Below are 25,476 nucleotides of genomic sequence, written 5' to 3' on the forward strand. Positions count from 1 at the left end.
CATTACCAGAAGAGTATTATAACTACTTATCAATGGCGGACAAATGCACCACTTCCCCCGTCTCCAACGCCCTCCTCACCCCCTCACAAACCATCAAGGCCCGTAACCCATCCTCCCCAGAACACCTCTGCCGCTCCCTCCCCTTAATGACCTCCACAAAATGCGCCAGCTGCAAATCAAACGGCGTCGCATTTTGATCTACCTCAAACCTCTCCACAGCCAACTCCTCATTCCAACTCTTCTCCACCCGTCCATCATAACTCCACCGTGTCATATCAGGCACACTCAGACACGCCTCTGAGCCAAAGATACGATAGAAATCCGCCCTACCACCACTTCCCTCCAGAGAAGGAGGAGATGGGATAAGCGGGTTCTCCCCCGTCCCCATCTCAAAGTTATACGGGGAGGGAGTAGCATCACAGACGAGGAACGTGCCTACAACACCTGACGCAAAGCACAGAATTAGCGCGGCGCCTTCTTCGACTTCATGGGGTGGGTTAGCTCGCTGCCGTGGTGTCTTCTCAGCATGTACGCGAGTGATCGGACCAAACAGATACTGCAGCGTATCGATATCGTGGACGAGGTTGATGGGGATTACGCCGCCGGCGGGGGAGGTCCGGCGCCAGTCCGTTGGCGGGTCGAAGTAAGCAGAAGGCTTGTAGAGAGTCCAGAGGCCGTTGACTGCGATGGGTGTGCCGAGGGAGTTACTGTCCAGTATCTGCTTGGTTTTCTCGACGTAAGGATTGAAGCGGCGGTGGTGGCCGACCAGGAGAGTCAGGTGGCTGTTTTCGGGGCGGCGGGCGAAACTTAGCAATGACCGGGCCGATTCGAGGCTGTCGCTGAGGGGTTTCTCCACGAGGACGTGGATGCCGTGGGAGAGGAGCTCTGTCGCGATGGGGACGTGGGTGTGGTTTGGGGTGCAGATGATGGCGGCGTCGGGTTTGGGGATGACCACCAGCATGGCGGGGATGGAGGGGAAGTGCTTTGTTTGTAGCTGCGAGGCGATTTGGGCAGCGCTGCTGGCTGGGTCGATGAGAGCCACGAGCTCGGTCGATGGGTTGGCGAGGACGGATTGGGCGTGGCGAGGGCCGATGAGGCCGGCGCCGACGATGATGACTCGGAGGGACATGATGATATTCCAATTCCTCAGTTTGCTCACAGCCAATGCTAATCGTGCAGTGGTATATGAATAATAGCCGGAGGAGTCATAATGCCATTATCTGGGGTAAATCCCCCAGAATCATCCAATGCCGATGCCGGCAAATATGCAATACGCATATGCAATATGCATGTGGATGCACGGATGAATCAACTTGGTCAATAATGAAGGCAGCATTAGTTAGCCTGTCTGGAATAGCATTCAGGAGTGATGCACTGATTGTTTTGCCATGTAGCTCTATGTACAAGCAGACGGCTAAGCTTTGGCTCCCCGCAGCTCCTGAGGGGTAAACGCAGGGATAAACACTACCCCTGGTAAACGCTTAACCGGCGACATTCCAACACTGACGAGTACAAGCTTCTGACGACAGCTCCGTGTTTATGCGAGAGATGTCTACAAAAGAGAGCACATCAGTTCCAAACGGTACTGCAAATATGATGATGATGATAAGTCTGTCTTGGCTGCCGCTGTCGATCGCGCCGGCGCTCGGTGTGACGCGTACAATAAAGTGACTGTTGACATCGTCTACATACCTTGAGAAAGTTAAACTGCACACCCTCTAGAATATCGCAGACAGTGCATCTTCAGAAGAGGCAACCAAACAACTGCATTTGCAATGCCCAACCGCTTAGGGATCGGGTCCATGTCGCTGGGCCGGCCAGGAATCCACGACCTGCCCAGCAAGCTCCATCAAGCCTCGCGGCACGGCTACGAAGGCATCGAGCTCTTCTTCGACGACCTCGACTGTCTGGCCCATTCCAGCTTCAACGGCTGCCACATAGACGCCGCGCGAGAGGTCCGCCGGCTCTGCGACTCCCTCCACCTCTCCATCATCTGCCTACAGCCCTTCCTCTTCTACGAGGGTCTCCTCGACCGCACCCAGACCAAGCACCTCCTCACCGAAAAGCTCCCCAAATGGTTCCAGATCGCCCACATCCTCAACACAGACATCATCCAGATCCCCTCCAACTTCCTCCCGCCTGACCCAGTCACCGGCGCACCTCGCACCACAGGCGATTTGAGTCTGATCGTCTCCGACCTGCAGCGCATCGCAGACCTCGGCGCCGCCCAGTCGCCGCCATTCCGCTTTGCCTACGAGGCCCTCGCATGGGGCACCCACGTCTCCACCTGGGAGCAAGCCTGGGCCGTCGTCTCGGCCGCCAACCGCCCCAATCTCGGCCTCTGTCTCGACACATTCAACCTCGCGGCCCGCGTGTACGCTGACCCAGCAGTTCCCTCCGGCAAAACACCCAACGCAGAGACAGACCTGGCCGCCTCACTACAGCGTCTCCGCGCGATCGTCGACGTCAAGAAGGTCTTCTACATCCAGATCGTTGACGGAGAGCGCCTCTCCGCCCCGCTGGACGAGAACCACCCGTTCCATGTCCCCGGGCAGCCACCGCGCATGAGCTGGTCGCGGAATGCGAGGCTGTTCCCCTTTGAGGAGGACCGCGGCGGATACCTCCCTGTGCTGGACGTGGCGCGGGCGTTCTTTGAGCTCGGGTTTGAGGGTTGGGTGTCGCTGGAGCTGTTTTCGAGGACGCTGGCGGATCCGGACCCGGCTACGCCTGAGAAGCATGCGGTGCGTGGGTGGAGAGCGTGGAGGAGGTTGGTGGAGGCGTTGAAGTTGGAGGTATCTACGTCTCCTTCACATGTGTTGGATGCGTCGTTGCCGTCGTTGCATCATCGTTTGTAATTTCCTGTCACTAGTATATAGAGCGATTTCTTATAAGCGTGTATTAAGGATTTATGTGCTAATTGAATTTATCTCATGAGACTTTGCTGTGATAGTCGATTACAATCTTGTCATGATTAGGACGAAATATTTTACTAATCATGAGAGGCTCGAGGTGTATATTGATATATCATCGCATGCCTGAATAGTATCACAGATTGAAAAAGACGCGAGGATATCTGATACATGCTTTTGGTATTAAAAAACTGTAGACGCTGACCCCATGCGTCGCGTCGTTGAAGACAAGCGCTGTTATGATACTTAACGCTGAACCGCGGCCTCAAGGATATTGTTGAAACCCTTGCACGAAGCAAAAAGCAGGCCATATGCATATGCTATGATCTTGCTCTATGTGAAGTAAGTTGATTATGTACATAAGACAGACTGGATAGTGCGAAGGAGGCTAACTAAGGCTCAGCCCAGCGACGTTCCCGAAGGGGCATCTCTTCACCCGCCTGAGCCCGCGAGCCATCCACTTCTCGCCGCCAGGCATAGTATTCACCCAGCCGGGTCTCTGCGTAGGAAGCATAGTCAAAGTCGATCTGTGAGATCTGGGCTTGGATAAGTGCCCACACGCCCCTATACTTGTCAGTTAAAGTCCACCTGTACTGAGGCAGTACATACCAGTATAATCCGGGAATACCACGGAATCGATCAACATCCTCATATAATCGGTCGACAATCTCCTGCTGCGACGATTCGGGAATCCCCCGGTATTGACTGTAGCTTTTGACATACTCGGTCAAGAATTGTCGGCGAACGGACCGAGTGGGCATCATGCTGTAGTCGCAGTCGTATCCGCCCCATTCGGCAAAGTGGTTGGCGATGTCGAAAGCGGCCGGAGAGGGGGTCGCGTATTCATAGTCGATGAACTGCACGGTCAGGGCTCCTTCATCCGAGGTTGCGGCAGTGGCAGGACATTGCGGCACGACAATGACGTTGGCGCAGAGGAGGTCACAGTGGGCAAAGACCAGCTGCTCATGTCAGTAGGTGTCGCCCCAGAGAGAAGAGACTACATACTCCGTCGTCACCAAGACCCCTTCCATCATCCAGCTCACGCACCACGCGTTCCAATTCCTTCTGCAAGGCGCGTCTTCGGGCACGCTGCTCCTCGGTCGTGGTGGGAAGAGCAAGGATCCACTTCTGCAGAACAGTCCACATGTTGGGACCGGGTACTCGGGGCTTGATCGTGTCCAAATCATCTTCTTGCTTGTGTTGCTGCTGATCGTCGACATCTACTTGGTGGGATAAGGGGAGCTCTTTGGCAGATGAACTGGACGAGCTGTGTCCACCGGTAGGCAGCACCGCATGCCATTGTCCAAGCCTTCGGGCAACGCCGCGCCAGAGCGGAGGCTTCACCAGGTCCAAATGGGTTGCTGGACGGCCTCGAATGAACCGGTAGAGAAGTCCGTTCTGGAAACGAGCCAGAAGGGGAGGAGCCAGGCCACGGTTGGCCAGAAGCGCATGGGATGTCGTTTCTCCTATAGATAGAGCATATCTACTCAGCAAGTCGCGTTCGGCAAGAGAAAAGGGTCCCCGGACATATCATACTTTCGCGGTCTATGAGGATCTCTGTGTGGTTACCGTACGCTCTCATCAGTACTGCTTCGTTGTCTATTTGTTCCTCGGTCCAGCCAGGTTTCCGATTAATGATTTTGAGAAGCTAGAAAAGACTCGAGATTAGTTCACCGCTCTGGTCCCGCTTGATTACGATCCTCTAGAAGAAACACACAGTATTCGTGATGCCGTCCGTGAAGCGCACGAACTCGATCTTGTTGTCCGGACCCTCCCACTGCGGGTTCAGCGTCAGAACAAGCCTGAGCGCAGAGGCCTGGGAATCGGCATGGTTGTATGACAGAGGGATGAATCTTAGAGGCGGCAGCGTCTCGTCCTTCATCTCACCCGTTGATCCCATCTTAATGCTGTATGTGAATCAAGTTGTGTGGTCTAAACAGCGACGAGCGAACACGGAGTGACCAAGAAGCCCGGGAGTGATGGTGGTCCTGCGAAAACAAACAGTCAACACTTGTCGTACAAAGATATTTTTTGGGGCATCAAGTCTCCATATGACATCGTATCAGATAATGCAAGGGGAGTGACTCTCATGTGGCCTGAGAGGCTTATACGACTTGTGGTACGAACCTGTACACTTAGTTGCGGCCCCTTTGCACTCTGTAACAATCAGTAATCTTGCGCCAAGAGGATGATTATCTACACAGGAGAAGTCAGAAGCATGAATTGACCGGCAATTGATGCTCCAATCCAACAGGAGTAAATTGAGTATGGGTAGAAAGGTGCAGCATAAAAAATACAAAATAAAATCGATCAGGGGAAGGGGAGAAAGGGACAAAAGAGGGAAACTTTTGGTCTTGTGCCCTCTTGACCTTGATTGGAATGGCGCAAGTAGCCCCTCCAAAAATCCAAGGCACTAAAGGCGGCCTTATCCCTAAGGTATCTGGGCTAAAGTCCAGCTTTCCTCGATCACACGCCGCCACGCATGACGACAACTGGTGTTGATCGAAGCCACTATGAAGTTACTACTGAAATGTTTGCTTGATATCATTCGCCATCGTCCAGTGTACAAAGTCTTACGTGCGGCATCTCGCTTTACAGTTGTTCTCCTACCGCGTTTGGCGTCGAAAAGGGAACTAGGCACCATAATTACAAGGCATGAACGCTAGTCCCTTTTTGTCCCCAAGCTCAACATTTGCATGTGATTCTCAACCATGTGACTCTCCCAGTCGAGTGAAATCACGTGGTTCTTCACCGGGCTGGCCCATCATGTGCCATGAGTACCCTAACCCTAAGTAAGAACCATCTCGGCATCTCACTAGTCCCGAAATCCGCTAGCGCAATCTGTCAGATCACCTACAAAAGGACTTCTTCAGCGACACTTCTTCCCTTTCTTTTTCTTTTCTTTCTTCATCATCAGTAGAGGTTTACATGACCATGTAAATTTCAACCCGGAGCTCAGTCAAAGTACTGCTCGCTGAAGGTTATTCTTGCGGGAATTTTTTCTCTATGGGTTTCCTTCCGTTCCCGGCTCTGGAGAGCAGCGTGGATTTACTCTGCGTGCGTCTTCCTTTTTCCCTACACAATACATGGCTGAGCGAGGGCTTTTTTTCGAAAGATTAAAGCCCCATGCGCTTATGCTGTGGAGGGGGCGTGACATACCTTTTTTGAGTGCACTTGTGCATTGATGTGTGTACGAGTACTCAACTGCGGTCTTGCTATGCAGAATTTATCCGAATGAAAGATTATTTTCGATCATACCTCCATATCTCCAACCAATGCTGTAGTTGTATAAGCCGATGAACATTATCATTGATCTCATGAGCTTTTAATGCTGTCGAACTATAAACGATGTGAAAATTTCATATATTAAGCCCTGCCGGCCTGTCCAACCTGAATTCTCTCTCCCGTCCACTTGTCATCGCTCCGTAGCACCGGCCAGCCTGTCGCCTCAGCCTTGACCAGCTTGAGCTCCAGCTTTGTTCCCAAGACCTTGAAGGAACACTGTTCCGGAACAATCGGCGCAAACAGAGGGTATGTATCCTTATATCGCTTGTTATCCGTCGTAGGCAGATCGAACTCGACCGATGTGGAGGAGAAGGTAACTTTGGCGTTGTCCTTGTCAATCTTCTTGAGATATAGCGAGACATTGACCGTCGACGGGGTCTGGTAGAAGTCATTCCTGCAGACAGCAACCATTAGCGTGGTCTCTCATGATCCGTTAGTCCGTAGAAGATGCATACCTGACCGTCTCGACCTTTTCCTCGCCGGCGGGCTTTCCTTTCCCAACAAAGAGATGCCTCGTCTTCTCCTTGCACCCCTGGATCTTCATGAACTCGTCGAACTCCAACACCCGCCTCTTGCAGCATGACCAGCCCTTGCTGCCCTCATGGAAGATCGGCTGGCCGGGGTGATAGACGCACTTCTCCTCGTCGCGCGGCACAGCCGGATCGTAGCCTTTGTTACAACCTCGGCGACGGCAGGTGGCATTGGCCGGGATCTCGAGTGAGGGGTCATCGTCCTCTGTCTCTTCGACAATGGGCGTAGCGGCGCTCGAGGGAGGGGGAATGGCGGGCGAAACCGCATGGCGCGGGGGAGCGGGCGCCGGTGTCGCGGCGGCGAGTTGCTGCTCAAGGACGGTTGAAGCATTCGACTCCTTCTCTGGCTCGGCGGGTGTGTCGTCCACCGTTGAGTGCTTGCCGGTGGTGCATGGTGGGATGGTCAGGAATTCCTCAAATGTCAGAACGCGGGGTTTGCAACATTTCCAACCTGCAGATCACTTGTCAGATAGAGGTCTTCGTTTGGAAATCTGGAGATGTGCGATTTGTCTTTTGCACCCCCAAGGTCCTTGCCTGACTTACCCTTTTGACCTTCGTGGAAAACGGGAGGGCCAGGATGGTACAAGCAATCCTCCTCCGGATCGGTGAATTCTTTACCGCACCCTTTGTGAACACACTTGGACGCCATACTGTCAGGCCTGTTTCTGCAATAGGTGAAGTTGGGACAAATATACAGGGAGATCAATCGCCTTCAAGAGAACTGAGCATCAAAACACGCAAGTATGCTATAGAATGATACAGAATCTTGCTGCGATGCTTTCCGTTTCCATTCGCTGTGTCCCGATTGGGTTTAGCCTATAAAGCTCGAAGGTTCCACGGGGAACTCCACCGCGCTATTCTCCAACACTACCTTACCATCAACAACAACTCTAAAGGGTTCAAGGAGCTTGGATTGCAACATGTTCCCCACGAGAGCTCTCTTCTCAAAAGCTCGTGTCACCCTCTTCACCCGCGCTGGCTGCGGGCTCTGTGACACCGCCAAGCATGCCGTGACCCAGCTACACAAGCGGAGGCCCTTTGATTACTCCGAAATGGACATTATGGCCCCTGAGAACAAGTCCTGGAAGGACGTCTACGAATTCGATGTTCCGGTTCTCCATGTTCAATCTGCCCTGAAAGATCAACTCTCCGATCCGAAGAAGCTTTTCCACCGGTTCACCGAGCAGGAAGTCGAGAATCTGGTCGAGGAGGCAGAAAAGTCATAGAGGCAGAAGCCTCGCTGGATATAAGACAATCATAAACTTCGTTCACTCTAATTGCAAACACTATACATGTGGGGATTGGATGGGTAGATCTAGTAGGTGGGAACGGCGGCATCCGTCTTGCTACCCTTGGCAGTTTCAAGGGCATCCGCAAGGAACGTGGGCAAAGCGACAGCATCGGCGACGACGGAGATCTGCGTCAAAGCTTATCAGCGACTGCGAGGCAACCAGGAAAGGGAGAGACTGCTACATACCATGTGGAAACCCTGGTCGGCGTACTTCTTTGCAGCCGCACCACCAACGCAGTAGATACCGGCCCTCTTTCCGTTATCGACCGCAGCCTTGCGGATCCGCTCAATCGCAGCCTCGAGGTCTTCATGGAATGCGCCGGTGACAGGGCGGCCGATATTGTTTCCCAGATCCCAGGGTCCGATGAACAGCACATCGATGCCGGGGACCTTTGCAATCTCCTCCACCTGTATATCAACTCAATTAGATTGTCATCGCTTCTTAGGCCGCTCCCGATAAACTCACATTCTCAAGTGCCTCCTTAGTCTCAATCTGCACAATGGTGAGCAGCGCATCGTTGGCCCCTTGGAGATATTCCACCGAAGAAACACCACCAATAGAGCCCATGGCAAAGGGACTCCCAAAGCCTCTCCGGCCAACAGGTGGGAACTTGGCAGACTCCACCAACCTCCGGGCATCATCAGCGGTATACAGCAGAGGAACGACGATTCCATGAGCGCCCGCATCCAAGGCCCCTACCCACTGTTAGCTTGTCTCCTTGTATCCTCTCACCCCTGAATCAAAGATAAACTCACGCTTCACCATCCACCCCTCATTCGCAGCAATCCGTACAATGGGACTTACCCCCGTAGCAGCAATAGCAGCCACAGCCTCATGCATCTGCCAATCTGCGACTGTCAGCCATAGCCATCACCGTAATCGTAGCCAGCATACTCCGTACTTACCAGCGATATTCCCATGCTCCGTATCCACACAGATCCAATCATACCCCGTCCTAGCCATGAACCGCGCATGGTTCGCGCCAGGAAGCATCTGCCACGCGCCAAAGGACAATCCGCGCTCGGTGCGGAGAGCCCGCTGGAGTCGATTCGCTGCTTGCATTGCCTGCATTGTGATTTTGTATGTGTTTATACCTCGTATGATCCGAGAATGATTGAGAAGGAGAAAAGAAATAAAATGGAGAGTAAAAGTGAAAAATAGGACAAGAATGCGAGAGAGGGGTCGACAGGGGAACTGTCACCCCGCCGTCTCGCTGGGAATTGCACCGATTACGACACTGAATTTACTTGCGGGGTCGGTCTACGGGCCGATGTTGGGGGCGTGGGGGACTGTTAGGGGTCGGACTCGGACAGGTCACAACTGTTTTAGGAGGGTTTGTGTACTACGCTGTAGATTCTAAGACTCTCTTTAGATTGATGATAATCGTAGCTTGGATTGAAGCAAGAGTCGATAGAATCAAGATGAATTGCACTTGGGTGTAACTGAAGGGGCGTTGAAGGATGTTGGCAGCACGATAATCAGCATCGGACCGACTCCGAGTATCGCGATACTATCACTACCGAGGCCGTGACGGTTACCACTTGCTCGGAGAGCTTCAATATCATATTCAGTTTATCTTCGAGTAGATTCTGGGGTTATTGGCAACGCCGTTTTATCATACAGATATGGGTATCACATAGCTCAGGCCAAAATCATCCCACCAGGTCGACTGGTAAACTATCCATCCACACCGGGAACTCAGGAACGTTCCCAGGGGGATCCGGAATCGTCTGACTCGCGCCTGATATTCGTCTGTGTCGGATCGGGGACTCCATCTCGGTCCGCTGAGAGAACCTTGCTCGCGCGTCTTGCCCTAATACCGCCGAATCGACCATCCAACCGGTGCCATCTGTGCCTTCAACCGCCTTGGCAAGCTCGCCCAGTGTAAGCCTGCACGCCTGGGCCACATTGTTCGTCCGGCCACGTCGACGATATCCCTGGTAGCGATCGAGAAGGTCTACGATGCAGGGCCAGAGGACTCTACACTGTTCGTCTTCCTCGTCGGTCATATCTCCGAAGAACGGACATCGGTGGTTGAAGCTAGCAAGGAAGACTGTACCGCAGACGTAAAGGAAGTCCACAGACTCCCAGTAAGGTGGGTTGAGATAGTGGCTTGAGTCGTATGGTGTATCAAGTCGAGGCAATCCAGCCTCATGCACGCGAATGAGCTCAGTCAATTCAAGCGCGGCTCGGACGCACTTGATAGAAGCCCCGTGGACCAGGCTCAGCGCGATGGGGGAATCCGGGGCGAGCCTTCTTTCCACAATGTGTGGCTGCCCATCCGACTTGCACTTGCACGCTGTGGTCAGCGCTAGACCCAGAGTAACCAATGGCCGGTTTAGCCGGAGTCGAAGATACAGGTATCGAGCTCGAAGGATATTCCGCTGTCGGACGACGATGGAGTGTTCGTCTGTGCCATGCATCTCACTGCTCCGGAGAGACGAGGGCAATGACAAATTCCAATCATGTAAGAGGCTATCCGCTTTCAAGAACCGTGTGAAATCCAGCGACAGTAATTTCTTCATGGCACAGCCGTGAGGCCGAATCCTTGCTTCTTCCTCCCATGCCATTACGTCCTCGACAAGCCTGTACAGCCTTGCGCAGGCGGTGAAGAACTCGATTATTGATGCACGCTCACCTTGCGAGCTCGACGGTGCGCTGGACTGCGCGCTCGAAATCACATCAACATAGTCGGTATCCAAGTGCGTGGGCAGAGGAACCCGCAGCGGATCGGGTGTTTGGGGCGCGATGCCGAGCCGCAGCGCAAGGATCCGTTCCATTATCATCGCGCCGTGCCAGAGCCTCCGGCAAGTCTCTCGGCCTTTTCTGCTTTGCCCGTGTTGCTTTGCGTGGAAAGGCAGATGCAGTGACTGCGCGAGTCGTATTGTAGATCCGATCATAGCCCAAGCCGGATGTAGATCACCTATGGCGTTGAGATATTGAACCTGCAGGAGATATAATCGAAGAAGATCAATAGATCTGTATTGATCGAACAGGTTGGCCAGCCTCTGGCCCTCTTTGAAGTAGTATCTCGCCCTTTCATCGCCCATGTCGTCTACACTGAGACAGGCGAGCGCAAAGACTGTGTTCAAAATGGCATAAAATGCGTTCGGCGTGGTAGAGTCTCCAGCAACTCTAGCTGCTTCATACGCTGCGCGAAAGTCCTGTATATCCAGGATCGGCAGCGACACATAATCCAGATTCAAGTAGACGTTCACCAGTCGATCCGCATCCTCCCTGGACAAATCAACGGGAGAGTCCATCATCTCCTCGTCTACTTCGTCCAAAGCAGAGATAAGCGTCCCACCAGCAAGACTCGAATGTCGTAATCTCGGCAGACGATCCTCGATCAGCTCTTCCTCTTCCCACTTGACACTCCCCGTCCGTCTCTCCCGGGCCTTTCGTATCCTCGCAAAATGCGATCCCTGCGCACCGCGACTCTCACCCCAAATAAGCTCAGGCATCGGCGATCGCGTAGCAGTATGAAACGATTCATCCGATTGACTCGAAACCTCAATCGCATCGCTCTTTTCCTCGGACCCGCCAACAGAACCCTCGTCGAAATCGATCTGCCCGCGCGCTTGCAACTGGCCTCGGGCAGTGTACATGGCAGATCCGGACTGCGTTCGCCGATGCGAAAAGAAGTCGAGGGTATACCGCCGCCTGGGCCCAGCCTCTCGTGAACTCTGCAGCGTGCGCCTTGGCGACGACACCCTCCCGTTCCAGGTAGAGCTGGGCGGTGCAGCGGACCGGATGACCACCAATGGTGCGGATAGTGACGGGGAGGGTAGTGACCCCAGCCGCTTCAGTTGCTGCGGAAGTAGCGACCTGCTTCTGCCTGTTAGGTGCTGTGCCTGTGGGAGATGGACATGCATTGAGCGAAGGCGTGCATACCGCGATGAGCTGTGCGGAGGAGGCATGTCCTCCGGCCGGTAGGAGCATTCATCCGACAGGCCTGCCTCGCGGCATCGTCCACATACTGTACTTGTCAGCTTCTATCCCAAAGGAAGGGCTTGAATGAGTTAATACCTGGTCGTTGCCGATCGCATCCCCGCCTTTTTAACCTGCACACGCAGCAGGGGCTGGTCCGGTCTCTTGGCTTCTTGGTCGACATTTTCCGGATCAGTTCACTCCCTTGTCTCCGCTCTGGCAGAAGGGGAAATTATAGTGATCGTCTGATCTCGTTCAATTGATCCTTTGTGATTGTTAGCATGTCATGTCGTCAACATTGCAACATCGCGTCGCGTTTGCCATCCAGAACGATTGATGAAGGCGGTACAAACAATCTGTCTCCCATCGACTCCCATTGACTATATTCCTCAAATCAATACCAACTTACCTGTCATCAATCATGCTCCAAATCATGTGGATAGACAAGAGACCTAGACACACGCCGCCTTAACGACCTCGGCGGATATCCCTTGCTCACTGATTCCAGAGTCGATCAAACAAACGGTCCAATTTCCCAAACTCTGACGCACATAAGTAGAAACAGACTAAATAGAGGTGTCAATACGGAATGGAAAAGATTCTTATCTCCAAATTCGACAGATCCATGAGCATTCCAACGCGTTAATCATGATGAATCCCAATCGCGGAGGCGGATTGAAGGATGTTGGTCCGTGCGTCGTCAACTGGAATTGAGGTGTCAACTTTCGCAGTGTCACATTGCAAGTTGTAACAAGACCACCTTGCTTCTGATCTCGTATAAACAATCTTCAGGTGTTGCTACGAGTAAGCTTGTTGGATTAACAGACATTATTGTATTGTATATGGTACTCTAATGTACACTGCCAATTCTCGAGTATTCCTCATCAGCGTCAGAACCCAAGAGGACTAAGCCAGAGTCCCCGTATCAGGCCAGACGAACTTCGTAGCAAAGCATGTACAATCGTGTCAGAGACGAGGTGTCAATATCGCCGCAGAGAAGCAAAAACCAGCCCCATTGACGATCAACGGAGGAGTAGAGCCGACATCCGATAGATTATAAGCAAACAACAAGACCTTGCCAGGGGCTTTGTATATAAACATCAAAACATGAACATGGCGAATATAGGAGCCTGCCAACCAGACGACTGAATCGGGGTAAACGTGGCGAGTCTAGGGAATAAAAGCCCGCTAGAACCACATTACCCCGACAACCAAGCCAATCACAATAGCCATACAGCTACCGCGCATTTTCTTAGGGCTATCGTCTACCGCTGCTACTCCGGACTGACCCGCAGCCGGCGCAGCTTGGGTGATCGGTTTTGCTGGCGCAGCGAGTGCATCCGCAGGAAGGGGTTGCGGGATTGACTTCCGCACTGGCTCCTGGCCAGATAATTGCAGCGGAAATCCCGAGTCTGAGGAATTAGAAAGAGGCTGAGTAGCTAAAGTCGAAGGGAAGCTTTTCAGGAGAACCGTAGCCACAAGACAGGCCTGCTGCCATGCGTTGTGGCAACCCGAGAGGAATCGTATCCGAGAACTTTCCAGAATGTGCTTCGTGGCTGATGTTGTCTGGTTGGTGATACGATACCAGTGTTGGATTTCCTCGCTGATGAAGGGGACTGATGCGACGGACGAATTAACTGGATGTGGAACGGGACGAGAAGTGGCCGTCGGCACGGACGGCGCGCTCCCAGGTGAGAATGGTTGCAAGATCTGGTAGTCATCCAATTGTTTAATGAAGAATGTTTTGAAAGCGTGAACGCCTCTCGTGAGACTCGACGACCGGGTCGCCGTTTGTGTCATGGGATCGCTGTCGAAGACAGAGGCCGCCTCGAATGCGCTGAGAGATGGCGCATCTAATGCACCGCGTCGCGGACGTCCTTTGCGATCGGGACAGGATTGAAAGGAGCCCCCGGCGAGCCATGACTTGCACAGAGCCCCGTTCGAGCTTGCCCTCGGTCGGACTTCGATCGCGCCATCTTTTACTCGGGGCAGATCTGTATTCCCAGGCTGTCAGCATGATCACACAAGAAACGCAGAGAATCAAGTCACTTACGCCAATCCTCATTGCGACTATAAGCTAGATATCCGATCTGCAGATTATAGAAACCCCACTCTTTAGCTAGAGACGGCACCAGGCTGAGTATCGAGAAGAGGATGAGCGCGAAGAACGGGATTGCACCGGGTTTCTGAATCCCCGACCGCATCTTAGACAACTCATGAACGTTGCACGCGAGACAGCACTAATGAGGGCGAGGCCTCTCGGTTGTTGAGATCCTTTTGCTTTGCTGATAAGATTTTCGGGACAAGCAAATTCATCGCCAACAAAGAGGTGCGAGGAGAGGGGTATCTAATTGTAATTCAAAGTTGCGAGCGGGCTATGCATGAATGCGCAACCGCAGCCTTGTGGAATTGTAGATCTGTTTGTCTCACACTCTCTTGCTCCGTTACTATGTTGGTTCGTTGGTGTTGGCTGATCGGCGGAACGGGCGGTGTTTGCTAAGGTGGTGTGGGAGAGGGAGATGTCTGTGTCTGCGTATCCAAGCCCTGGCAACCAGAGCACTGAGGTCAATGCACGACGACGGGGAGAGCGAAGCATAAAATAATAGAGTTCTCTGTAGAAAATTAGACAGCCAATCCGATTAGCTGTCGACTGTTGCAACCCTCGGCCAATGCGACTGGAACGGCAAGGAATTTCACTGTATGAATGACGTAAAGGACGACTCGTTGCAACGTAAAGGGAGGTTAAACGGAGGGTTGGTGGTTGCCAAGTCGATGAGGACGCGTCGCTCGAGCGAAGGCCCCTGGTTGGATCACAAGACAAGTGTGTTGGTGTCAGTCAGTCAATCAAAGCTTGAGAACTAGTTTAAGAGTTCATAGCCAGAAAGACGTGCATGCAGGAGCGGAAGGGTATTTTTATTTTTGGTGCACACGTTCTGCCGTCTTTTGGGGGAAACTTGACTCGTTTTGACTCTCTCTGCACGGGACGAGAATTTTTGCGGCTGGGCTAGCGGTTGCCTCAGGCACCAATGGAGGTCACCGTCATAGACTTCAGGTGCCTGCCAACGTTTATACCACGGTTGATCCATGGGAGCTTACTCTAATTTTTTTGAAATCTAGATAGACAAGTTGAAAGCAGCCATTCAGGCTTAACAGTATCAAAATGTACATAGACATAATCCAATCCAATCACAACACTATAAGTACAATCGACGGTGGAAGAAAGTGATATGACCAATTATATAAACAACGACAGACCCGCCGAGCCAAAGAAAGATGAGCGAGAACGTAAAACCCGCTGAGAAAAGAGACACAAGAACCACCGCATCTTGCAGTGCAACAGAACTCACCCCAGGGTTCCGTGGCCGACAAAAACACACAGTACCTGCGAACTCACTGTGGCGTCCGCAAGTAGAATTCGCTGTATCCTTTGGTCGTGGCGCCAAGGTCAAATAGGGTTCATCATACTTGGATTTGGAACTGCAGTAGAGGGCGTCTCGCTTTTGACCGGGGACTTATTTGCCGGAGCGGGAGAGACTGAAGTCATTGTTGTCGCCTGTGACACGGATTTTCGTACCTTCGGAGTCAGGCTGCCTTCACTCATCGAAATATCCCCTCTTGGTGTTCCAGCCGATGTGCTGCTAGGTCCAGTGCTGCTATTCTTGCCGGCGCGCTTTACCATCTTTCCCAGGATTCGAACTATCTCGGCGGCGTCCTCAAAGCTCTCATCGTCCATGCCTTCCTGGGCATTGTAGACATCTGCTATAGCTTGCTTCGCCAATCGTCGACAAGCATTCGGGTCGTGAAGACAATCGTAAAGGTAGGCAGCATATTCGAGCTTGATCGACAGGCGTAAGGGGTGCGATCCGGGCAGGAACCGTTCAGCAAGGAGAGCGGCATGGTTGAAGCATGCCGTTGCAGTTGGTGTATAATCGATAGAGGGAAGAAGGAATGATGAAGCGGGTTTGGGAGGCTGTACCGGGGCTAGGCCAGGAGGAGCTTGCGTGACCCTTCGTCTCGCAGCGTCCTTTGGATTCGAGGACGCATCCTGGGGAAAGGGGATCACTTCTGGTTTAGAAATAAATGAGAACCTTGACCCCTGGTCCTTGGGGGACGACTCTGCTTCAGCAGCATTATTCGTCGCTGAAGAGTGGCTTCGGAGGCTCATAAGACCGGGCGAATGGACTGGTGGCTCATTGTGGAAGAGAACGAAGATATGATAAAACGAGGCTCTGAGCTTATATGCGAGGATTTTCAACTCCACGTAGGGCTCGACCATGGGGAGGACGAATTCCTCTAAAATCAATAGACCCTCCCGGGAAAGCCAGATGATGTGATGATACAGTTGAAGCGACTTTGTCTCCCGGGTGGGATCCAGACGCCGCAATCTTCGTGCACGAAGTAGTTTCTTGGACAGCATTACCGACAAGCCCAAGACCCTGTATAACATAGCGGACAAAAAAGGATTCTCGAGGCTTGTGATGGCGGCGAAGTTGCCCAGAGCCTTCTGGTCGACCTCGGAAGAAGCCATCCACAGTGCCAGAAACTCAGGCTCTATCAGTGAAAAATCCTCGTAGGAGTCAGCCATATCCATTGCGAGCTTGGGGACTGATAATCCGATAGTATTTTGCAATATTCAAGTTGGTGAGGACCAAATAACTTGGTCATTGAATATTGAGACACAGTTGCATTTGGGCTTTCGTTTATGGTAAAAGCACGTAAAGATGGGCAGCATTGAGTTGGGAGAGCTTACCTTGGAAGCGCGCGCAAACAGAGAATGGATCAGTCAAACGCCGTTCCCTTCAACAACCTGGAACAAGCGCCAATTCCGAGCGTTTTGGCTTGGCTGATGCTAGCGCTTAGAATACAGACTCAAAGAACTTTTCGTATGCTATTCCTTCAATTGACTTCAGTCGTCTGCGTTTGTGTCCTGTCTCATGCGGGTTACTGCGGATTAGGCAGAAAAAATGACCAGTGTTATGCAGATTGATGGAATCGGCCTGTTTGCGCTTTGCGATTCTCGGCCGGACAACAAGTCTATGACATGCAACGGACAATAGAGCCTCCCTCGAATACTAGACGCAAGCTTCTGTTATACAAAACCACTGAAGATCAGTAATAAGTCAAACTCGAGGATTTTATTAAAGCAGGGCGATGAACTGTTTCGTCGAATGTTCACCCTCCTTCGCAAGGCGTAATGGATCGAGATTCGATGCCACGGGAGAGTAAGAGCCGTCGCAGTAAACCGAGCTAGCAAAGCAAGGCACGAATAGAGTAGCGGTCGAGAGCAGCGAGGTAGAGGGTAACGAGCTCGTGGTCGCAGGACTGAAGGGCATTCCGATGCATCGCGCGTCTTTGGACGTGGTCAGACCGTTGACCTATACTTTTGCCAGTCAAATGCTGACAGTCAATCGAACTCGAAGATATCAAGTGCTCGGGTTGATTTCTCGTAACCCGATACCAAAGATCAGTGCGCAAGTTTGGCCCTTAGAGTCGAGGAGTATATCCGGCTGCTGAATCAATACAAGCACTTGGGATTGAAGTACTATAGAGAAGATGAAGCAAGGGAAAGAGGCTTCGCGTCTGCAATGCACCTGGACGCCTGGGCAGCAGCGAGCGACAGCAGGCCACCTGTGACGAAGATGTGCTAATTAAAGTGGCATGAATCGTAGCAATCTCCTCGCCGGAAAAGAAATTCACGTCGCCGTCCTGAACATGGATCCAGTCTGTCACCAAATTGCTTTTATTCTCCAACGACGACTGGAGATTGAAGAGAAAAAAATAGTAGGAATCAGTATCCCGTCATGATCAGAACTTAACCCCACGACCAGTGAAGCGAATGAGCAACATGGTGCAAAAGGTGGCAACTATGATTTTACAGTGGCTGCTGGCAATAATGGCAGCGACTCCGAAGCCCAAAGTTGCAAAATCTTAGGCATGCTAGTTGCTAACCCTGCGGCAAGAGGGGCGGCGTGTCCATTAGCTCGATACGTGTCAGAGCCCGACTGCTGATTTTCCTTGACTTGCAGCTTCTAATTCCGGCCGGATGATATGATAGGGACAGTGCGACAAGGCCTGGTGGATCTCGCTGCCACCAAGCCTCTCTTTGGGTTTTAAAAATGACCAAAGCATCCTCTCTGGTTGAAATTTAGCGATGAAGATGGCCGAGGGTTGATGAACTTGAAGTTTCCGCCTGATTCTGTCCCGCTTGGAAAGACGGCTTCTGGTACTAAATCTGCGGCCTAAGACTCTACGAGTACTGCTGGAGTCTCAGCCCCCGCGCTTCTTGGTAGCACGGTATGATGGCACTGTCATGKGTAGACCGACTTCAAGGAAGTGACAGCTGGCAAGGCGCTTGCCAGCGTGGCATCGAAGCATTAGACTCAGATACTATCAATGAAAATATGAGGCTGATGCATAATATCCTATCGTCTTGTCATAGATACGACAGAATGATAATCACGCCAATAGATGATCCGAACATCGAGTAAAGTGATGCTTTCATTATTGATGACTTGGAAGGTCTGACATCTCACCAGTCCAGTACTGTTGTCCATTAGTTTCCGGCAGATATATACCGCTTTACTGACCGCTGCATTGTCTTATTGTTGCGCATGACAGGTGCCATCTACTTGAGTACTCCGTACAGCCATCAAATTTATGTACTGCCATTAGGATCTGTGACTTTCAGATCTTTGGTTTGTGTGTATCTTTGTTTAACTCACAGTATGAAGTGACATCCTCGCTGTCGGTCACGACGAATACCCCTCTATCCCGCGCAGTTTCCATCTTCACCGCCAGTATGATGTCAGATCTGGATAGCGGAATACGGGAATTGCTGATAATAAATGCTTTATGATTCAAATTAGGAAATGCCTTCAATCCAAGTCGCCTTCTACTAATATACCCTCAAGTCGTATACCCAGGGCGACGCTGACAAGCTCATTCGAGCCCCAGTAACTCCAATAGTCAAAGAAGGATATGATCGTGGACTATTATACAACCCTCATGCGAATACGTAGCCATCAGCTACGTCCCATCAACATCAATCTCATCGCTGCTGTAGTATCCCACAAATGCTCGTTTCAGAAATGTTTTCCATACTCGATTTCTGATCTTCTTGCCCTTTGCGTCTTTCAAATCCCCTAACTCGTCACCATCGTTCTCAATATGAGCATGCAGGTCATCGGTAGCTCCCGTTTCCGATATCTGATCCTTTGCGGAGGCTTTCTGTGCGATTCGACTAGCCAATTTGAAGTAACTGCGCACGGTGAGATCTTCCAACTTGTAAATGTCATCCTTCGTAGTGTCGTATTCAACTTCAAAAGTGAAGAGATCTTTGCCTCTCGTCTCATTGACCAAACTGTCAGACGAGAGACCATATCGTTCAGAATGTTCATTATTAATCTTCGTGAGATTCGCAAAGTATTGAGTATAGCCAAGCCATGTCAATGGCTGATTCGAATATGCAGGCCCTGGCGGGGCGGTGGGGGAAGGAGGCTCTGGAACTTCAAAGGACGGCTTCTTCTTCTTCTTTTTCTTGTCCTTCTTCTTCTTTCCTTTCTTCAACTCATCCATGTCTGGGTCTTCGATTGCCACAAAATATGACCGACGTTCCTTGGCTTCTTCCGTCAACGAAGGTAGGGTATCAGCAGCAACAGAAGTTTCGCCCCAAGCCTTTATATTCTCGAGTCCGGTTATGTTATACTCGACAATGCGCAAAGTAGGGAAATAATTTGGAACTAGACTAGGTGATACCAGCGATACGCTGTATCGCTCAGCCCAAGGTCCGCCGATCTTTTTCAGAAACTGTCGCCTTTTCTTCTTGGATTTCCTGAACTGGATATCATCGTCGTCTTCGAATGATGCTCCCTCTCCGAACCAGTCGTCAACCGTACTGTTGTCCATAGGAAAACCTGGCGGGGGTGACGGCAACTTGGACCAGTCGTGCCTGAGATCGCTAAGGTACCCTGACCGAGACCGAATGGAAATGTCGCCGGTAGCATCTTTCGAAGCTTCCGAAGGTGACTCATTCAGGTCGGCATCGACAATGTTGACTTTGTGGTGGTCTTGGAGGATGAAATGGTCGATGTTCATATGACCGTAGACACTGCCGACAATCACGTCCCGATATTGATGCACCCACAGAGCATATTTCTGCCAGCACGACTCGTCCCAATTCCGTTTGCTGTCTGTTCGGGCTGGAGGTACATGTCCGATAAGGATGGCTTTCATTCCGCGTTCGCGCAGCAATTTAAGCTGCACCCGTAGCCATTCCATATGCTCGTATCCCGGCTGAGATTTGGCTGCACACCCGTCGACGGCAGAATTGGAGTCGAAAAAGTACATCGTATTTAGGCTGATGGCCGTCAGTTTGTTTGGGATGACTTCGCTCGTGAACCAGCCGCCCTCCACGAATGTATGGAGCTCATGCTCTGGTATGAACTTGCTCCAGATCTTTTGGAACCTTTTCGTCCATCGATTTGGGCCGCCAGTGAATATGTTGTGTGGCATGATGTCGTTGTTTCCAATTGTAGGAACAATGGGGATAGAGAGGCCGTTAGGGAATCGCTTGTCTCCGAATACATCGACGAACTTGTCCGCCAGTATCTCATTCAATCGAACAACCTCATCCTCTGTTCGAGGAATTCTCTCATCGTTGTCATGACGGGCAGAGTCTCCAGTCCACAGGACAAAGTCGATATTGCCCTTCAGGTTCTTCTCTATCCAGCTGAAAGTTTCGTTGACCAGCGAGAACGGCGAGTCGCAGTCCGACCCTTCAGCTCCAAAGTATCCTGCCGAACCTTTTCCTCGATGGCATGGGGCGCCGTCGTCGCTAGAACTTCCGGTTTTGTAATGAGGGTCGGGGTGCAGGTCTGAACAAAGAGACACAGAATCAGTATTTTCATTCGGAGTTTTGAACTTCCACCAGGGACAGTTCGTAGTCTTGAGCCAATTGAATGTATCTCACCTGTTATATGGAGAAAACGCCCACGAAGCACTCGCGACTTTTCCAGCTGAATTCCTCCATCGGGCTGACTGGTCGATTCTGGCACTGGAAGCCCGAGAGGTTGTTGCTCCAAGACGGGCAAGGCAGTCACACTGGCAACCAGGATACCCTGCAAAAAAAGATAAGGGATCATCGGATTGGTACTTTTTTTTCTGCCCTGTGCTGGGGAAGACGTCCCGACGACGCGGGGATCGATCCTTAATCACCTGTCAGAAAGAACTCGAAACATTGATCGTGTATAGGCTCTCAAGGTTGGTGGAAAGAGTAGGAAATTAATGTAACCCACGTACCCGTCCACCAACGTCACTGATGATGAACAATTGCAGCTGATCAGTCCCAGTGGCACCAACAGTTAATCACCCAATCAGGAAAGGTTTCCATTCGACAGTTCCGTTGGTTCCACTTCTTCCTCAGCCGTTCTTCGTAAAGCAGTCTGCTTAGGTATATTGAGACATTGACAATGTGAGTTTTTTGAAGGCGAGGGTAACATCCTCAATAATAAAGCAACGGTGATTTTCTTTTTTGTAGATCTACGCTCCGCCATGACACGCGACCTTTGAGATGCACTATCTCGTGATTGTTAGGACACTTTAGTCTCTGCCTATTGGCGTCCCCACGTGGGCTACTGCCAGGGACTGTTTGGTCAGAAGCGACAGGGTTGAGGGACCTTGCGAGTTGCATTGGCATTCTTGATGAGTAAGGTGACCACCTGTCTACAGTCCGCGCAAAGCAGTGGTCGCATGTCGATATGTTTAGAAAGCAGATGATCACTCTATTCGTCTCAAGGTTCTGGATACTATTTTCACAGCGTCTTCGAGGAGGGTTGCGGTAAATCCGCTTAAGCATATTTATAGAGTAATCGTCACATTAAGGGTTATGCATGTAAAGCCATACTAGACAGCAGGAACATTGCAATTGCTACGGTATTTTCCAGTCGACCTCTAATGTGCCAGTTCTCATCTGAAATCAAAGCCAACAACTTGAGCCATCCTGCCAAAATTGGCCGAACTAAGTCCGTGGGTCGATTAAGCTACACAAGCTACGGAGTTACGTAGGGATGGCCGAGGATCGGATCTGCGATTATTTCCTTATCGGGAGTGCGGGGCAGCTTGTTGTGTTGATTAGAAATGGTAAACTGAGCATCCCCTCAGTTATCCTACATTCTGTTTGTGCATGTCAACTTGAGAAGAGCACTGTCTCTCCCCGGCTTCTATCTTCGCTGCAACATCCCATCTATTTCGGCTACGCTGTATCGCCATGTCTGAGTTTCCTTCTCTCCAGCCTGCCTTCACAGTCCAGGCGAGTAACAAGCGATAATTAGCATGCCGCTGTTCTCGACGGCTAACCACTGTGTTCGGTATAGGTCACAATTGACCCTGGGTTTGCTGTTGGTAAGCTTCTACTCGAAAAGAAATACTGTCAGTACATTTCTAACCTCGTCCAAGGCAGTGCCTCTCGTTCCAACAGCCTGCAGGTCGTGGTAAGCTCGCCACCAAGCTGATTCATCGACGGCATTTGTCGCTAACAGAGATTACATTGATCAAAGCCTATGACCGGTGGCACTGTCAAGAGTGATCCTGGTTACTCCCTTGCCCTCGATGCCGAGTTCGTCGGTACCGGCAACGATTACATCCATGCGGACCCAGACAACAAGCACTTGCGCTTGAATGCCCACGGAGTGATCAAGTTAGTCTTCATCAGGGATTCTGACACGAGAGCGGAGAATGATGCTAACTGGACATGCGCAGGACCAAGGATGATGCTGTGCGTCACGACATCATCAGCGAAGACTGAAAGTTACAAGCTGACGATACAACTAACAGTTACTCTACATGAACTACACCGGCATCGTCACGATGGGGCCCGCGGAAGTGGCCGTTTTCTCTGGCACCGCAGAGGACGGCGCGACGCCGTTTGGAAACTCCTTTACTCACTTTACCTTTGAGGTGAGACCGCATCGCGGGTATATTTACGTTTCTGCATGCTCTAACAGAACTACAGACCGGTGATGACCGCTACAAGGAGTTCGAGAACCGAGTTTTTGTCGGCCAGGGACATTTCCGAGTCGAGAAGGGTAAGCCGGTGGTTGTCGAATACAAGGTCAGCCAGGTTGTCAAGGGTTAAAGCAACTTTGGTCATAAAGGGTTATATATTCGAATATACCTAGCTCGAAGGTCGATCTCTCATGCAGATTTCCGTTTAATACCGCATCACTCAACGCAGTAAAGGCTCGGCCTCAGCCTGATGATGTTGGTAATCATCCTCTTCTGCATCTCCAAACCCAGACCTACGAGGAATCCACCAACGCCCTAGCTTCTGTCGGACACACCCTGTAAACCGACCCCATCCACGCCCCCAAGCCCCCTTTCCACATTCCCAGAGCCGCCCAAGCAAAATCCCCAATCCAACAAGCGCCAACGTCCCCAGCACCGCCACGCAAGCCGTCAAAAAAGTAATCGTGCTAACATGGCACCCGAACGGCAAGGCCCGAAGCTCCCATCTCTCTCCTGGACCAAGCGGACAGATAGTCGACGAGCTGAAGGGCGCTAATATAGGCACACGCGATCGGTTTGGAACGCACGCTGATGTCTATTGCGGTTAGCATTTATCGCGTTTCGCCTTGTGCAAATTGGATGCTGTGAGGTGATACATACCACTGGGCACCAGCTACAAGGGGCATCGCCTTTCAGACACGCCCCGCACGCTTGTCGCCCCCAGCATATATCGAAAAGGGGATCGTCGCTGAGAGGCAGGACGGTTTTGTTTTTGTTTTCATTACCGAGGGCGTTTGATTCTATGCTTGGATGGGGGCCTAGAATGGAGGCCATTGGAGATTTAGAGTACCTGGATGAGGGACGAAGTTGTACGTAGGACTCTGCCTATCCCTAGATTCAGAATGTGATCAGTTGCTGCATTGGGCGTGGAAGCTCAATGTTATGGATGTTTGTGTCCCTGCTTGCGGATGCGGGGCTGATAACCCTGCATGCCGTGGTCGTCTAAATAGGGACGTACTTTCGACCTCTAGTTTATACGAACAGAGGTGCCACAGAGCATATAGGTGTATATATTATTCAGGCAAATAGGATATTTTCATTGCGCTCATTCAAAAGAACTAGTCTTATTGCAGGGATGCTAAAGGCCATACTCTCAGACCGTAAATGCAATCGAAGACCCCAATCGTCACCCACGATATTGATCCATTACTTCGTCTCTGGATGTAATCAGACAACACGCTTAACCTAGAACATTGATGTCAGCGCAACTATCGATAAGCCTGTTTTGGTATCGTCACACCCACCTCGAAGAATCTCTTCAGCCACCAGACCTGGAAGATACCCTCACCAATGAGCACGGCAAGCTGGAAAATGCTCCACCACTTCACTCGGGCGTTTGTGCTCTCCGCAGTGTTTCGATGCACCCGCTCTCTAACGACAATGTACGACTGTTCATCCTTCACCTGAGCCAGAGCCTCCGAGAGTTTACGCACTGCACAAAGAAGCCGTTAGCTGACACCGCACAGCCCGTGTCCAACGCCTATATGCCATGCTCATACCTTCCGCCTCCAGGGGATCTTGGGCCAATTCATGTTCCGGCACGTAGACAATTCCGTGAACGTTGAAGGACACTTCCTTCGAGTTCGAAGTCCAACCCTCGTTGCTGAAGCAGTAAACGTACTTTCCATCGGTGTGCGCGGTGAACGAGTAGTCCTCCGATGAGACGGCTTGTCTGAAGTACTGGCGGTTCTTTAGGGGGTCCTCAACCTGTAAAACCAGCAGAAAATTCGGATCAGTAACTTATAAATCCCGTCCGTTGACCGATTGCCTCGTGACCGATCCGACAATCAAAATAAATGATCCAGCGAAAGCTTGAGTTTCAGGGGACGTACCCAGAAATCAATCTCGAGGTTCCCGCTGCCACCAAATTCCCTGTCACCGACCTGGAAGGTAACGGTCATCTTATCATCCTTGTGCAATGTCTCGTGGAAGCATTCTCTCGAGTGCGCCTTGAGCTGGATGTTGTGTCCAGCCACGGCTGTGATCCACCCAAGGGCGGAGATCAGAAGGGTTGTTGTGGAGAATCGCATTTTGTCTATGACTTCGCTTGCATGCAGAAGACGAAGCTCTAATGTGGTAGTGGAGAGGAGGTTGGAAGGGAAGTGGTGATGCTCGGCCTGCTCGATGATCTCCGACGCGCAAGGTGTTCTCTCTCTGTGTCGGAGTTGGAAATTCGAGACGCTCGGACCACCTATAAGCAAACCGCCTCGGTACTCGTAGATGGCTCTCCGCGGACTGCATTTAAGCAACTCAATGGTCTATATAATAGAAAGCTTTTGGTTCGCAGCCCAAGTTAACTGAAAGCTTGCCATTAGAAATCAGCTTTTTCCTATCATCACGAACATGATGCACGCTGACTGTTCCCTTTCCCTCAGAAGATGGCCATCCAGATTGTATATATCGAGCATTGTGTGGATCCAGAAGGGACGTCTCCTTGACCTATGAAGGAGCTATTCAACTTTCTTGCTA

The 25,476-nt window shown here is 51.4% G+C and overlaps 12 protein-coding genes across 12 annotated transcripts; 3 read left to right on the forward strand and 9 right to left on the reverse strand.

The window, feature by feature from the left end:
- Positions 1 to 22: 22 nt before the first annotated feature.
- Asppvi_002709 (Gfo/Idh/MocA family protein) lies at positions 23 to 1,129 on the reverse strand (the record flags this gene model as incomplete). Its single annotated transcript, XM_043298690.1, has 1 exon — positions 23 to 1,129. One exon carries the CDS (start codon positions 1,127 to 1,129, stop codon positions 23 to 25), a length of 1,107 nt encoding a protein of 368 aa, XP_043154625.1.
- Positions 1,130 to 1,775: 646 nt separating this feature from the next.
- On the forward strand, positions 1,776 to 2,855 carry Asppvi_002710 (sugar phosphate isomerase/epimerase family protein; the record flags this gene model as incomplete). Its single annotated transcript, XM_043298691.1, has 1 exon — positions 1,776 to 2,855. The coding sequence occupies one exon, from the start codon at positions 1,776 to 1,778 to the stop codon at positions 2,853 to 2,855; it is 1,080 nt and encodes a 359-aa protein (XP_043154626.1).
- A 446-nt stretch (positions 2,856 to 3,301) lies between these two features.
- On the reverse strand, positions 3,302 to 4,809 carry Asppvi_002711 (putative ethanolamine kinase; the record flags this gene model as incomplete). The annotated part of the gene is made up of 5 exons (XM_043298692.1): positions 3,302 to 3,473; positions 3,519 to 3,868; positions 3,915 to 4,375; positions 4,446 to 4,557; positions 4,627 to 4,809. 5 exons carry the CDS (start codon positions 4,807 to 4,809, stop codon positions 3,302 to 3,304), a joined length of 1,278 nt encoding a protein of 425 aa, XP_043154627.1.
- A 1,466-nt stretch (positions 4,810 to 6,275) lies between these two features.
- On the reverse strand, positions 6,276 to 7,373 carry Asppvi_002712 (cysteine and histidine-rich domain-containing protein; the record flags this gene model as incomplete). Its single annotated transcript, XM_043298693.1, has 3 exons — positions 6,276 to 6,588; positions 6,650 to 7,175; positions 7,268 to 7,373. The coding sequence occupies 3 exons, from the start codon at positions 7,371 to 7,373 to the stop codon at positions 6,276 to 6,278; spliced, it is 945 nt and encodes a 314-aa protein (XP_043154628.1).
- Positions 7,374 to 7,644: 271 nt separating this feature from the next.
- Asppvi_002713 (glutaredoxin family protein) lies at positions 7,645 to 7,950 on the forward strand (the record flags this gene model as incomplete). The annotated part of the gene is made up of 1 exon (XM_043298694.1): positions 7,645 to 7,950. One exon carries the CDS (start codon positions 7,645 to 7,647, stop codon positions 7,948 to 7,950), a length of 306 nt encoding a protein of 101 aa, XP_043154629.1.
- An 89-nt stretch (positions 7,951 to 8,039) lies between these two features.
- Positions 8,040 to 9,087, reverse strand: Asppvi_002714 (HpcH/HpaI aldolase family protein; the record flags this gene model as incomplete). Its single annotated transcript, XM_043298695.1, has 5 exons — positions 8,040 to 8,141; positions 8,202 to 8,423; positions 8,482 to 8,711; positions 8,772 to 8,864; positions 8,922 to 9,087. 5 exons carry the CDS (start codon positions 9,085 to 9,087, stop codon positions 8,040 to 8,042), a joined length of 813 nt encoding a protein of 270 aa, XP_043154630.1.
- A 581-nt stretch (positions 9,088 to 9,668) lies between these two features.
- Positions 9,669 to 12,130, reverse strand: Asppvi_002715 (transcription factor domain-containing protein; the record flags this gene model as incomplete). Its single annotated transcript, XM_043298696.1, has 3 exons — positions 9,669 to 11,844; positions 11,911 to 11,995; positions 12,046 to 12,130. 3 exons carry the CDS (start codon positions 12,128 to 12,130, stop codon positions 9,669 to 9,671), a joined length of 2,346 nt encoding a protein of 781 aa, XP_043154631.1.
- A 1,004-nt stretch (positions 12,131 to 13,134) lies between these two features.
- Asppvi_002716 (uncharacterized protein) lies at positions 13,135 to 14,150 on the reverse strand (the record flags this gene model as incomplete). Its single annotated transcript, XM_043298697.1, has 2 exons — positions 13,135 to 13,940; positions 14,000 to 14,150. 2 exons carry the CDS (start codon positions 14,148 to 14,150, stop codon positions 13,135 to 13,137), a joined length of 957 nt encoding a protein of 318 aa, XP_043154632.1.
- Positions 14,151 to 15,391: 1,241 nt separating this feature from the next.
- Positions 15,392 to 16,537, reverse strand: erg27 (the record flags this gene model as incomplete). Its single annotated transcript, XM_043298698.1, has 1 exon — positions 15,392 to 16,537. One exon carries the CDS (start codon positions 16,535 to 16,537, stop codon positions 15,392 to 15,394), a length of 1,146 nt encoding a protein of 381 aa, XP_043154633.1.
- A 2,435-nt stretch (positions 16,538 to 18,972) lies between these two features.
- Asppvi_002718 (endopolyphosphatase) lies at positions 18,973 to 21,086 on the reverse strand (the record flags this gene model as incomplete). Its single annotated transcript, XM_043298699.1, has 2 exons — positions 18,973 to 20,819; positions 20,915 to 21,086. The coding sequence occupies 2 exons, from the start codon at positions 21,084 to 21,086 to the stop codon at positions 18,973 to 18,975; spliced, it is 2,019 nt and encodes a 672-aa protein (XP_043154634.1).
- Positions 21,087 to 22,210: 1,124 nt separating this feature from the next.
- Asppvi_002719 (DUF3237 domain-containing protein) lies at positions 22,211 to 23,077 on the forward strand (the record flags this gene model as incomplete). The annotated part of the gene is made up of 7 exons (XM_043298700.1): positions 22,211 to 22,252; positions 22,317 to 22,344; positions 22,399 to 22,433; positions 22,500 to 22,639; positions 22,702 to 22,717; positions 22,777 to 22,899; positions 22,955 to 23,077. The coding sequence occupies 7 exons, from the start codon at positions 22,211 to 22,213 to the stop codon at positions 23,075 to 23,077; spliced, it is 507 nt and encodes a 168-aa protein (XP_043154635.1).
- Positions 23,078 to 24,174: 1,097 nt separating this feature from the next.
- On the reverse strand, positions 24,175 to 25,037 carry Asppvi_002720 (emp24/gp25L/p24 family protein; the record flags this gene model as incomplete). Its single annotated transcript, XM_043298701.1, has 4 exons — positions 24,175 to 24,192; positions 24,252 to 24,439; positions 24,507 to 24,714; positions 24,840 to 25,037. The coding sequence occupies 4 exons, from the start codon at positions 25,035 to 25,037 to the stop codon at positions 24,175 to 24,177; spliced, it is 612 nt and encodes a 203-aa protein (XP_043154636.1).
- Positions 25,038 to 25,476: the final 439 nt, after the last annotated feature.

This window comes from Aspergillus pseudoviridinutans (genome assembly GCF_018340605.1).
Source record: "Aspergillus pseudoviridinutans IFM 55266 DNA, scaffold_2, whole genome shotgun sequence".
Taxonomy (NCBI): domain Eukaryota; kingdom Fungi; phylum Ascomycota; class Eurotiomycetes; order Eurotiales; family Aspergillaceae; genus Aspergillus; species Aspergillus pseudoviridinutans.